Source organism: Dysidea avara, chromosome 4 (assembly GCF_963678975.1).
Source record: "Dysidea avara chromosome 4, odDysAvar1.4, whole genome shotgun sequence".
NCBI lineage: Eukaryota > Metazoa > Porifera > Demospongiae > Dictyoceratida > Dysideidae > Dysidea > Dysidea avara.
Window position 1 is genome coordinate 40,064 of NC_089275.1, and position 15,595 is coordinate 55,658.

A 15,595-nucleotide genomic window follows, 5' to 3' on the forward strand; every position below is an offset into this window, starting at 1 on the left:
TGTATGTAAAGATTGATATTAAAAATAATTTAACAAAATAATTTACACCATGTCATTCATAACTGCAGGCACTGATATACTACGATGAAGTTTAGTTGCTCTAGTCCGTCGCCGTCGTTGTCGTAACGTTGGTAACCGACTGATCATGTCACTACTGTTAGTCTGGCTGCCATCATCACTGCCTAGCAACACTCCTCTTGCTATCACATGACCCAAGAACATCTGTTACAACATACACAATATTATACCACTACAATGTCATTACATTATTAATAATGATGTAATGATTAACAATGATAACAACTACAAGGAAGTCATATACTGTCACTACTATTAGTCTGGCTGCCATCATCACTGCCTAGCAACACTCCTCTTGCTATCACATGACCCAAGAACATCTGTTACAACATACACAATATTATACCACTACAATGTCATTACATTATTAATAATGATGTAATGATTAACAATGATAACAACTACAAGGAAGTCATATACTGTCAGCTGCTAAATGAAGCTGTGGTTGTCGTCACACATAACAGGTGTGTGCATACAATGTGCTAGTACTGTAGTGAGCTGAGCACACCAGTTTTTTGCAATGATCCTAATAATTATATACAACAGAACACACACCTAAAAACCACCTTGAAAAGTATCCAAACAACCCAAAAGAATCCAAACAACCCAAAAGTATCCAAACAACCCAAAAGTATCCAAACAACCCAAAAGTATCCAAACAACCCAAAAGTATCCAAACAACCCAAAAGTATCCAAACAACCCAAAAGTATCCAAACAACCCAAAAGTATCCAAACAACCCTTTAGTGGCTCTTTACAATGAGTATAGGTCCACTAGTGGCTATCAAGTGAAAAGGAAACAGTATGTACAAAGACATAACAATACTACATACAGAGAATTCTGGGATAAAAGTAGCTAGAATGGATCATTGTGCATTCCATGATTGATTAAGTTTTAATTTCACTTCCAATGAAAACAACCAAAATCAGGCCCTTTCTTGTCAAAATTCCATTGTGTGCCTGTCCTTAGCATTGGGTTTGTTGTTTACACTTCTTCTCGAAAATAATTCTGTTCCATTAAACCAGGATGTTTAATTAATGCTGAAGAGCAAAGTAGTTCTTTTTTTTTGCTCTGTAATTACTGTATAACAACAAAATTTGGTGTTTTTAACAAACATTGGTGAATTGGCGATACCAAACTGCCTAAATGAAACTTTTGTATTATTTTTTAAACATGTGTGACAGCAGTTGCTGAGATTGGTTTTAACAAATGGCTTCATGGATAATTAAAACCTTTAGTACTCCTCACTGATATATTAGTCATGCAAGTGGGTGTGGCTCACAACAGAAGTTGCCTGTTGCAACACTAAATTAGAACTCATACTTGATTAGCGGGCATGACTCCACATAAGTTTGCAGACAGCAACAGACATGAATTCATGCACACCTATTGATAAACAGGTATATACCAACAGGCATAGTATTTTAAAATTGTAAATTTAAAAATGAAGTAGGGATCTATACAACAAAAAGTAGTGAAACAATAGATTAATGATGATATTACAGAATAACTCAGTGGGAAAGTCCCTACTTTGGCACTGAACAAAATAACTGTTATATCTAATGTGCCAAAGTCCTCCCACTAAGCTATGCTATAATACCATCATCCATCTCTTGTTTCACTACTTTCTGTTGCATAGATCCCTACTCATTTTTAAATTAACTTTTTTTAAATACTAGTTTGTTTAGTTTTTTGTTGTAGCACAGCTAGCTACAATGTAACTTGTGACTGTTGTATTAGAGTATATCTCAAGTCAGCCAAGAGGTGTGCAGCTAGCTAGACCAATGAGGGGTGAGGTCATCTTATTTACTGTTGAGTAAACAGCTAGATTGGTTAAGAGGTATGGTCTCCATACTTTATCGCTATTAGTCCACCTAGATCTTTATTAATTGATGGGCGTGGTCACAAACCTATCGCAAACAGGATCCCAATCACGAACTTGCAGATAGCTAGCTAGTATATCTCATATAGTAGCGCCAGGACAGAAGCGCTTCTGAGATCCAGCTCTGAAATAATTCTGTGGTGTCTATATTATGTAGCTGAAAGAAAGTATTGGATTTTATATCCAGCCACCTGTAAGTGTTTAGTTGTATTTTTATGTATTATATAGACTAGTACTATTGTATTATATAGACTAGTACTATTGTATTATATAGACTAGTACTATTGTATTATATAGACTAGTACTATTGTATTATATAGACTAGTACTATTGTATTATATAGACTAGTACTATTATATGGACTAGTACTATTATATAGACTAGTACTATTGTATTATATAGACTAGTACTATTGTATTATATAGACTAGTACTATTGTATTATATAGACTAGTACTATTGTATTATATAGACTAGTACTATTGTATTATATAGACTAGTACTATTGTATTATATAGACTAGTACTATTGTATTATATAGACTAGTACTATTGTATTATATAGACTAGTACTATTCCGTAAAGATGATTTTTGTGGCATAGAATGTCCCTAGGATGATTTTTAAAGACAGAATTTCAAAATTTTCACCATGATCCCTACTTAAATGGTACTACTGTACCATTTGATGATCCTGATAAGTAGGAATGGCTCACAAAACAAACTGACCAGGACCAGGTTAATAAAATCCACTACACACGTGATCCAATCTGGGTCACACCCGGCCGGATGACTCAACCCGGTTTAAACTGTGAAAGCAACCAGGTGGGTAGCAGATGTACTCTGGGTGAATGCAGTGACTGATCATGACTAAACCCACAAGGCAGGCATTTCAGCACAAGAAGGATTGTACAGCACGCACGCTTTATCCTTTAAACTTGCATAGAACTTTTAGGGGATGCACATTTACAAACATACATGGCAGGGTAAACTAAACATTAGTGTTAGTTGGGCTACTTGGAGAAGTTTAAAAGAACACTGTAATTACAAAGACTTACTTGATATGAAGCATTGAAGGATGGCAATGTGCAATTCTACGAATTGATCTTCTTGCTACGTGTTTAGTTTTGAATGTAAGTTTAATCATGTGAGTCAAATAATATGGCCTGACAGAGAAGTGAGCAACGTTTGTTTCAAGTTGATAGAAGAAACCACCATCAATTTTATAAAGGGTATGTAAAGGGTTTGAATGTTTCTTTGCTGGAACATGGCAAGTTTTGGCCTAAGAGTTTAGCATTAGGGTAAAACCCTATAAGTACCATTTAAATCCTTATTACATCAGGAGTAGAATAGTGTAAATTGCATAGCGATTGGAACTATGCTTCAAACTTTACAGCTAAGACACATGTAATAGATCCAGATTCTGGGTTTAGCTATAACACGTACAACCTCATGTGCAACACTGTAGCGCCAATTTATCAGTGAGAGCAATTCGCCAAATTAAAACATTGCTAGCTGCAATTCTTTAGAAAATCACCAAATATCAAACGGTACAGTCGTACCGTTTAAGTAGGAATCCATGTGAAATTTTCGTGCGCCACCCAAAATCGCGCCTTTAAAAATCATCCTAGAGATATCTTACAAGACGAAAATCACCTTTACAGAATAGTACTAGTCCATATAATACATAAAACAGCATTAAATACAACAAAACTCTTACAGGTGGCCGGACACAGAATTTTAAAAATCGCCATAACTTTGAATTTTAGACTGACTGCCTGACTGCCTGATCACAGTCGCAAGCCTAGAGGCCAAACGAAGCAGTGCACGGCCACCATTTTACGCAACAATAGCAAACTCACCAGTGGGATGTGCCTTTTAGGGTTCCAACGAGTGTGTGCCCTCTGTGCCTTGTCTTTTTCTTTATCTTCAATCAGGCTGCTTGTCTTCTTCTTCATCCAACGAAACCATATCGAAGCGTAAATTTTCCATATCAACACTTTCTTTAAGCAGCATAGCTAATAGACACCACAAGATTATTTAAGGCGCATACTCGGACTACGCTACTGTACAGAGGAATAGATTATATTCCTTACTGATATAATCTATGACGGAGGGTACTGTACGGAGGTACTGGTACTAGCTAGATAGTTTCACGATAGGTCACAAGGTCACGCCCATTCTTCATTGTACGCATTATCGATCTATCGATTGAAACCACGATGATACACCCCTTTTGGAGCACTAGCTGTATTTCAGTGACCACACACCTTCAATTTGGAAGGCTGATTCAACATACTCTATAATCGATCGAAACCATGCCCCTTTTTGGGCAAGCACACATCTTGCAGGCTGCGTCGAGATACTCTAACACAGCAGTCACCCTAATAGAACAGTCACATGTTGATAGCTAGCTGTATGCCTTAATAAAAAAACTAAACAAACTAGTATATTAAAAATTATAAATTTAAAAATAAAGTAGGAATCCAAGCAATAAAAAGTAGTGAAACAAGAGAAGAACGATGGTAGCTATTACAGCATAGCTCGGTGGGAAATTCCTACTTTGGCATTGAACACAAAATAATTAATGGCTATACCATGCCAAAGTAGGGATTTCCCACTGAGCTATGCTGTAATAGCTACCATCGTTCTTCTCTTGTTTCACTACTTTTTATTGCTTGGATTGCTACTTTATTTTTAAATTTATAATTTTTAATATACTAGTCAATATTTGTGTTTATACAGTATTGTATGAATTATTGAAATACTCTAATAGAGCAGTCACGTAAATACTCTAATAATTCAGTCAAGTGTATCTGATAACAAAAAAAAACCATACAGCACAGCCTACTTATAACTTCACATTTCCACACATGGCTCCATGTGTGACACGCAACCATGCTGTGTTTGCCACGTAGCAATGTCGCACATGTCACAGAGGGATTTTGTAATGTCTCACACATGTCACAGAGGGATTTTGTAATGTCACACATGTCACAGAGGGATTTTGTAATGTCACACATGTCACAGAGGGATTTTGTAATGTCACACATGTCACAGAGGGATTTTGTAATGTCACACATGTCACAGAGGGATTTTGTAATGTCACACATGTCACAGAGGGATTTTGTAATGTCACACATGTCACAGAGGGATTTTGTAATGTCACACATGTCACAGAGGGATTTTGCAATGTCACACATGTCACAGAGGGATTTTGTAATGTCACACATGTCACAGAGGGATTTTGTAATGTCACACATGTCACAGAGGGATTTTGTAATGTCACACATGTCACAGAGGGATTTTGTAATGTCACACATGTCACAGAGGGATTTTGTAATGTCACACATGTCACAGAGGGATTTTGTAATGTCACACATGTCACAGAGGGATTTTGTAATGTCACAAATGTCATAGAGGGATTTTGTAATGTCACACATGTCACAGAGGGATTTTGTAATGTCACACATGTCACAGAGGGATTTTGTAATGTCACACATGTCACAGAGGGATTTTGTAATGTCACACATGTCACAGAAGGATTTGTAATGTCACACATGTCACAGAGGGATTTTGTAATGTCACACATGTCACAGAGGGATTTTGTAATGTCACACATGTCACAGAGGGATTTTGTAATGTCACACATGTCACAGAGGGATTTTGTAATGTCACACATGTCACAGAGGGATTTTGTAATGTCACACATGTCACAGAGGGATTTTGTAATGTCACACATGTCACAGAGGGATTTTGTAATGTCACACATGTCACAGAGGGATTTGTAATGTCACACATGTCACAGAGGGATTTTGCTTAAACGCACTCATGCCTGTTGTATAACTATATAACAAACAGTATAGTGAAATTATATCTTCACGCTCACATTCAGCATAGATGTACAAGAGGCTGGTACAGTATGATGGGGGAGGGCGGTAATTTCTGTTTTCAATTACTGAAATATCCGTGTTACTTTATGCAATCATTAATCACAGTAATACACCCATTCGATACTCTTAGTTATACTATAATATCTTGATATAATCTATCTACTCACCTCCCAAAACTAGAACACAGTGCTTGGCCACTAAGCTCACTGTTTCTAACAATACTTAACAAGTATAAAGTAAAATTAGGAATTTTATGATCGATTAGGTATCATAGAAATAAAATTAGTAGTGAAACAAGGGAGGTTAGTTAATGATATCTACAGGTCACACTTTACATATACTCCATATACACATCATGTAGTTTGCCCTGTGGCCATCAAACCCTAACGTATGTCCATCTTGTGTCGTAGGTTTAGGTTGACTATAGCTTATGCAAGAAATGTTACCCCAGCAAGATTAATCAGATGCATGACAGTACATTCTAAACTAGTCAGACTAATTCTACCAGTTAGTTACATGGACACTTAGTTCTTTTGCAATAGCAGTGTACAAGATTTCAACCAATCAAATCAATTCATTTTTGAACTAACTACAATTGCTACACATGACCATTTGTTGACGCACAAGAACTATTAGAACCTCAGTAGTCTGATCACTGAATATCAGGCACATGAAATAAACACTCCGAGCAAGAAGACAATATAACACTTAAAGCACCACCTATGCTTATGTGCATACCACAGCACCCATAGGGTGTCTCAAGGCAAATACAGCATCCGGGTTCATCTCTCTACACACACCCTCGTGCTGTATTTTCTGCACAAACTTCAATTATAACATACAGTGAGAATCATACAGTGAGAACCATACAGTGAGAATCATACAGTGAGAATCATACAGTGAGAATCATACAGTGAGAACCATACAGTGAGAACCATACAGTGAGAAACATACAGTGAGAATCATACAGTGAGAAACATACAGTGAGAACTCATACAGTGAGAACCGTACAGTGAGAACCATACAGTGAGAACTCATACAGTGAGAACGATACAGTGAGAACCATACAATGATAATCATACAGTGAGAATCATACAGTGAGAATCATACAGTGAGAACCATACAGTGAGAACTCATACAGTGAGAACCATACAGTGAGAACCATACAGTGAGAATCATACAGTGAGAATCATACAGTGAGAAACATACAGTGAGAATACAGTGAGAACCGTACAGTGAGAACCATACAGTGAGAACTCATACAGTGAGAACGATGCAGTGAGAACCATACAATGATAATCATACAGTGAGAACCATACAGTGAGAATCATACAGTGATAATCATACAGTGAGAATCATACAGTGAGAATCATACAGTGAGAATCACACAGTGAAAACTCATACAGTGAGAACCATACAGTGATAATCATACAGTGATAATCACACAGTGATAATCATACAGTGAGAATCAATCATACAGTGAGAACCATAAAGTGAGAACCGTACAGTGAGAACCATACAGTGAGAATCATACAGTGAGAAACATACAGTGAGAACCGTACAGTGAGAATCATACAGTGAGAACCATACAGTGAGAACCATACAATGAGAACCATACAGTGAGAATCATACAGTGAGAATTATACAGTGAGGAACATACAGTGAGAACCGTACAGTGAGAATCATACAGTGAGAATCATACAGTGAGAACCATACAATGAGAACCATACAGTGAGAATCATACAGTGACAATCATACAGTGACAGTGAGAATCATACAGTGAGAAACATACAGTGAGAACCATACAGTGAGAAACATACAGTGAGAACCATACAGTGAGAAACATACAGTGAGAACCGTACAGTGAGAATCATACAGTGAGAACCATACAGTGAGAACCATACAATGAGAACCATACAGTGAGAATCATACAGTGAGAATTATACAGTGAGGAACATACAGTGAGAACCGTACAGTGAGAATCATACAGTGAGAATCATACAGTGAGAACCATACAGTGAGAACCATAAAGTGAGAACCATACAGTGAGAACCGTACAGTGAGAATCATACAGTGAGAATCATACAGTGAGAACCATACAGTGAGAACCATACAATGAGAACCATACAGTGAGAATCATACAGTGAGAATTATACAGTGAGGAACATACAGTGAGAACCGTACAGTGAGAATCATACAGTGAGAATCATACAGTGAGAACCATACAGTGAGAACCATAAAGTGAGAACCATACAGTGAGAACCGTACAGTGAGAATCATACAGTGAGAATCATACAGTGAGAACCATACAGTGAGAACCATACAATGAGAACCATACAGTGACAATCATACAGTGACAATCATACAGTGACAATCATACAGTGACAATCATACAGTGACAATCATACAGTGAGAAACATACAGTGAGAACCGTACAGTGAGAACCATACAGTGAGAACCATACAGTGAGAACCATACAGTGAGAACCATACAATGAGAACCATACAATGAGAACCATACAGTGAGAATCATACAGTGAGAATCATACAGTGAGAATCATACAGTGAGAATCATACAGTGAGAATCATACAGTGAGAATCATACAGTGAGAACCATACAGTGAGAATCATACAGTGAGAATCATACAGTGAGAATCATACAGTGAGAATCATACAGTGAGAATCATACAGTGAGAACCATACAGTGAGAATCATACAGTGAGAACCATACAGTGAGAATCATACAGTGAGAATCATACAGTGAGAACCATACAGTGAGAACCATACAGTGAGAATCATACAGTGAGAATCATACAGTGAGAACCATACAATGAGAACCATACAGTGAGAATCATACAGTGAGAACCATACAGTGAGAACCATACAGTGAGAACCATACAATGAGAACCATACAGTGAGAACCATACAGTGAGAACCATACAGTGAGAACCATACAGTGAGAACCATACAATGAGAACCATACAGTGAGAACCATACAGTGAGAACCATACAATGAGAACCATACAGTGAGAACCATACAATGAGAACCATACAGTGAGAACCATACAGTGAGAACCATACAATGAGAACCGTACAGTGAGAACCATACAGTGAGAACCATACAATGAGAACCATACAGTGAGAACCATACAGTGAGAACTCATACAGTGAGAACCATACAGTGAGAACCATACAGTGAGAATCATACAGTGAGAACCATACAGTGAGAATCATACAGTGAGAACCATACAGTGAGAATCATACAATGAGAACCATACAGTGAGAACCATACAATGAGAACCATACAGTGAGAACCATACAGTGAGAACCATACAATGAGAACCATACAATGAGAACCATACAATGAGAACCATACAGTGAGAACCATACAGTGAGAACCATACAATGAGAACCATACAGTGAGAACCATACAGTGAGAATCATACAATGAGAACCATACAGTGAGAATCATACAGTGAGAACCATACAGTGAGAACCATACAGTGAGAACCATACAGTGAGAACCATACAATGAGAACCATACAGTGAGAACCATACAATGAGAACCATACAGTGAGAACCATACAGTGAGAACCATACAATGAGAACCATACAGTGAGAACCATACAGTGAGAACCATACAATGAGAACCATACAGTGAGAACCATACAGTGAGAACTCATACAGTGAGAATCATACAGTGAGAACCATACAGTGAGAACCATACAGTGAGAACCATACAGTGAGAACCATACAATGAGAACCATACAGTGAGAACCATACAATGAGAACCATACAGTGAGAACCATACAGTGAGAACCATACAATGAGAACCATACAGTGAGAACTCATACAGTGAGAATCATACAGTGAGAACCATACAGTGAGAACTCATACAGTGAGAATCATACAGTGAGAATCATACAGTGAGAACCATACAGTGAGAATCATACAGTGAGAACCATACAGTGAGAATCATACAGTGAGAATCATACAGTGAGAACCATACAGTGAGAACCATACAGTGAGAACCATACAGTGAGAACCATACAGTGAGAATCATACAGTGAGAACCATACAGTGAGAACCATACAATGAGAACCATACAATGAGAACCATACAGTGAGAACCATACAGTGAGAACCATACAGTGAGAACCATACAGTGAGAACCATACAGTGAGAACCATACAGTGAGAACCATACAATGAGAACCATACAGTGAGAACCATACAGTGAGAACCATACAATGAGAACCATACAGTGAGAACCATACAGTGAGAACCATACAATGAGAACCATACAGTGAGAACCATACAGTGAGAATCATAGTGAGAACCATACAGTGAGAACCATACAGTGAGAATCATACAGTGAGAATCATACAGTGAGAATCATACAGTGAGAATCATACAGTGAGAATCATACAGTGAGAATCATACAGTGAGAATCATACAGTGAGAATCATACAGTGAGAACCATACAGTGAGAACCATACAGTGAGAATCATACAGTGAGAATCATACAGTGAGAATCATACAGTGAGAATCATACAGTGAGAATCATACAGTGAGAATCATACAGTGAGAATCATACAGTGAGAACCATACAGTGAGAACCATACAGTGAGAACCATACAGTGAGAACCATACAATGAGAACCATACAGTGAGAACCATACAATGAGAACCATACAGTGAGAACCATACAGTGAGAACCATACAATGAGAACCATACAGTGAGAACCATACAGTGGGAACCATACAATGAGAACCATACAGTGAGAACCATACAGTGAGAACCATACAGTGAGAATCATACAGTGAGAACCATACAATGAGAACCATACAGTGAGAACCATACAATGAGAACCATACAGTGAGAACCATACAGTGAGAACCATACAATGAGAACCATACAGTGAGAATCATACAGTGAGAACCATACAGTGAGAACCATACAATGAGAACCATACAGTGAGAACCATACAGTGAGAACCATACAGTGAGAACCATACAATGAGAACCATACAGTGAGAACCATACAATGAGAATCATACAGTGAGAACCATACAGTGAGAACCATACAATGAGAACCATACAGTGAGAACCATACAGTGAGAACCATACAGTGAGAACCATACAATGAGAACCATACAGTGAGAACCATACAGTGAGAACCATACAGTGAGAACCATACAGTGAGAACCATACAGTGAGAATCATAGTGAGAACCATACAGTGAGAACCATACAGTGAGAACCATACAGTGAGAACCATACAGTGAGAACCATACAATGAGAACCATACAGTGAGAACCATACAATGAGAACCATACAGTGAGAACCATACAGTGAGAACCATACAATGAGAACCATACAGTGAGAACCATACAGTGGGAACCATACAATGAGAACCATACAGTGAGAACCATACAGTGAGAACCATACAGTGAGAATCATACAGTGAGAACCATACAATGAGAACCATACAGTGAGAACCATACAATGAGAACCATACAGTGAGAACCATACAGTGAGAACCATACAATGAGAACCATACAGTGAGAATCATACAGTGAGAACCATACAGTGAGAATCATAGTGAGAACCATACAGTGGGAACCATACAATGAGAACCATACAGTGAGAACCATACAGTGAGAACCATACAATGAGAACCATACAGTGAGAACCATACAATGAGAACCATACAGTGAGAACCATACAGTGAGAACCATACAATGAGAACCATACAGTGAGAACCATACAGTGAGAACCATACAATGAGAACCATACAGTGAGAACCATACAATGAGAATCATACAGTGAGAACCATACAGTGAGAACCATACAATGAGAACCATACAGTGAGAACCATACAGTGAGAACCATACAGTGAGAACCATACAATGAGAACCATACAGTGAGAACCATACAGTGAGAACCATACAGTGAGAACCATACAGTGAGAACCATACAGTGAGAATCATAGTGAGAACCATACAGTGAGAACCATACAGTGGGAACCATACAATGAGAACCATACAGTGAGAACCATACAATGAGAACCATACAGTGAGAACCATACAGTGAGAACCATACAATGAGAACCATACAGTGAGAACCATACAGTGGGAACCATACAATGAGAACCATACAGTGAGAACCATACAGTGAGAACCATACAGTGAGAATCATACAGTGAGAACCATACAATGAGAACCATACAGTGAGAACCATACAATGAGAACCATACAGTGAGAACCATACAGTGAGAACCATACAATGAGAACCATACAGTGAGAATCATACAGTGAGAACCATACAGTGAGAATCATAGTGAGAACCATACAGTGGGAACCATACAATGAGAACCATACAGTGAGAACCATACAGTGAGAACCATACAATGAGAACCATACAGTGAGAACCATACAATGAGAACCATACAGTGAGAACCATACAGTGAGAACCATACAATGAGAACCATACAGTGAGAACCATACAGTGAGAACCATACAATGAGAACCATACAGTGAGAACCATACAATGAGAATCATACAGTGAGAACCATACAGTGAGAACCATACAATGAGAACCATACAGTGAGAACCATACAGTGAGAACCATACAGTGAGAACCATACAATGAGAACCATACAGTGAGAACCATACAGTGAGAACCATACAGTGAGAACCATACAGTGAGAACCATACAGTGAGAATCATACAGTGAGAACCATACAGTGAGAACCATACAGTGAGAACCATACAATGAGAACCATACAGTGAGAACCATACAGTGAGAACCATACAGTGAGAACCATACAGTGAGAACCATACAGTGAGAACCATACAGTGAGAACCATACAGTGGGAACCATACAATGAGAATCATACAGTGAGAATCATACAGTGAGAACCATACAGTGAGAACCATACAGTGAGAACCATACAGTGAGAATCATACAGTGAGAACCATACAATGAGAACCATACAGTGAGAACCATACAATGAGAACCATACAATGAGAACCATACAATGAGAACCATACAATGAGAACCATACAGTGAGAATCATACAGTGAGAACCATACAATGAGAACCATACAGTGAGAACCATACAATGAGAACCATACAGTGAGAACCATACAGTGAGAACCATACAATGAGAACCATACAGTGAGAATCATACAGTGAGAACCATACAGTGAGAATCATAGTGAGAACCATACAGTGAGAACCATACAGTGAGAACCATACAGTGAGAATCATAGTGAGAACCATACAGTGGGAACCATACAATGAGAACCATACAGTGAGAACCATACAGTGAGAACCATACAATGAGAACCATACAGTGAGAACCATACAATGAGAACCATACAGTGAGAACCATACAGTGAGAACCATACAATGAGAACCATACAGTGAGAACCATACAGTGAGAACCATACAATGAGAACCATACAGTGAGAACCATACAATGAGAACCATACAGTGAGAACCATACAGTGAGAACCATACAATGAGAACCATACAGTGAGAACCATACAGTGAGAACCATACAGTGAGAATCATACAGTGAGAACCATACAGTGGGAACCATACAATGAGAACCATACAGTGAGAACCATACAGTGAGAACCATACAATGAGAACCATACAGTGAGAACCATACAATGAGAACCATACAGTGAGAACCATACAGTGAGAACCATACAGTGAGAACCATACAATGAGAACCATACAGTGAGAATCATACAGTGAGAACCATACAGTGAGAATCATAGTGAGAACCATACAGTGGGAACCATACAGTGAGAACCATACAATGAGAACCATACAATGAGAACCATACAGTGAGAACCATACAATGAGAACCATACAATGAGAACCATACAGTGAGAACCATACAGTGAGAACCATACAGTGAGAACCATACAATGAGAACCATACAGTGAGAACCATACAATGAGAACCATACAGTGAGAACCATACAGTGAGAACCATACAGTGAGAACCATACAGTGAGAACCATACAGTGAGAACCATACAATGAGAACCATACAGTGAGAACCATACAGTGAGAACCATACAGTGAGAACCATACAATGAGAACCATACAGTGAGAACCATACAGTGAGAACCATACAGTGAGAATCATAGTGAGAACCATACAATGAGAACCATACAGTGAGAACCATACAATGAGAACCATACAGTGAGAACCATACAATGAGAACCATACAGTGAGAACCATACAATGAGAACCATACAGTGAGAACCATACAGTGAGAACCATACAGTGAGAATCATAGTGAGAACCATACAGTGAGAACCATACAGTGAGAACCATACAATGAGAACCATACAGTGAGAACCATACAGTGAGAACCATACAGTGAGAACCATACAGTGAGAACCATACAGTGAGAACCATACAGTGAGAACCATACAGTGAGAACCATACAGTGAGAACCATACAATGAGAACCATACAGTGAGAACCATACAGTGAGAACCATACAGTGAGAACCATACAATGAGAACCATACAGTGAGAACCATACAGTGAGAACCATACAGTGAGAACCATACAATGAGAACCATACAGTGAGAACCATACAGTGAGAACCATACAGTGAGAACCATACAATGAGAACCATACAGTGAGAACCATACAGTGAGAACCATACAGTGAGAACCATACAATGAGAACCATACAGTGAGAACCATACAGTGAGAACCATACAGTGAGAATCATAGTGAGAACCATACAGTGAGAACCATACAGTGAGAACCATACAGTGAGAACCATACAGTGAGAATCATAGTGAGAACCATACAGTGAGAACCATACAGTGAGAACCATACAATGAGAACCATACAGTGAGAACCATACAGTGAGAACCATACAGTGAGAACCATACAGTGAGAACCATACAGTGAGAACCATACAGTGAGAACCATACAGTGAGAACCATACAGTGAGAACCATACAATGAGAACCATACAGTGAGAACCATACAATGAGAACCATACAGTGAGAACCATACAATGAGAACCATACAGTGAGAACCATACAGTGAGAACCATACAGTGAGAACCATACAGTGAGAACCATACAATGAGAACCATACAGTGAGAACCATACAATGAGAACCATACAGTGAGAACCATACAATGAGAACCATACAGTGAGAACCATACAGTGAGAACCATACAGTGAGAATCATAGTGAGAACCATACAGTGAGAACCATACAGTGAGAACCATACAGTGAGAACCATACAGTGAGAACCATACAATGAGAACCATACAGTGAGAACCATACAATGAGAACCATACAGTGAGAACCATACAATGAGAACCATACAGTGAGAACCATACAATGAGAACCATACAGTGAGAACCATACAGTGAGAACCATACAGTGAGAACCATACAGTGAGAACCATACAGTGAGAATCATAGTGAGAACCATACAGTGAGAACCATACAATGAGAACCATACAGTGAGAACCATACAATGAGAACCATACAGTGAGAACCATACAGTGAGAACCATACAGTGAGAACCATACAATGAGAACCATACAGTGAGAATCATACAGTGAGAACCATACAGTGAGAACCATACAGTGAGAATCATAGTGAGAACCATACAGTGAGAACCATACAATGAGAACCATACAGTGAGAACCATACAGTGAGAACCATACAATGAGAACCATACAGTGAGAACCATAC

General features: G+C 38.5%; 1 protein-coding gene across 2 annotated transcripts in view; it reads right to left on the minus strand.

The window, feature by feature from the left end:
• Window positions 1-15,595, minus strand: part of LOC136253334 (uncharacterized) — a 19,246-nt gene continuing 3,651 nt past the window's right edge. The window contains exon 2 of one of the 2 annotated variants that reach the window (XM_066045982.1): window positions 1-398. In XM_066045982.1, coding sequence (XP_065902054.1) covers window positions 315-398 — 84 coding nt within the window. In that variant the 3' untranslated portion in view covers window positions 1-314. The remainder of the gene's footprint in view (window positions 399-15,595) is intronic. The other variant, XM_066045981.1, reaches the window with a different exon arrangement.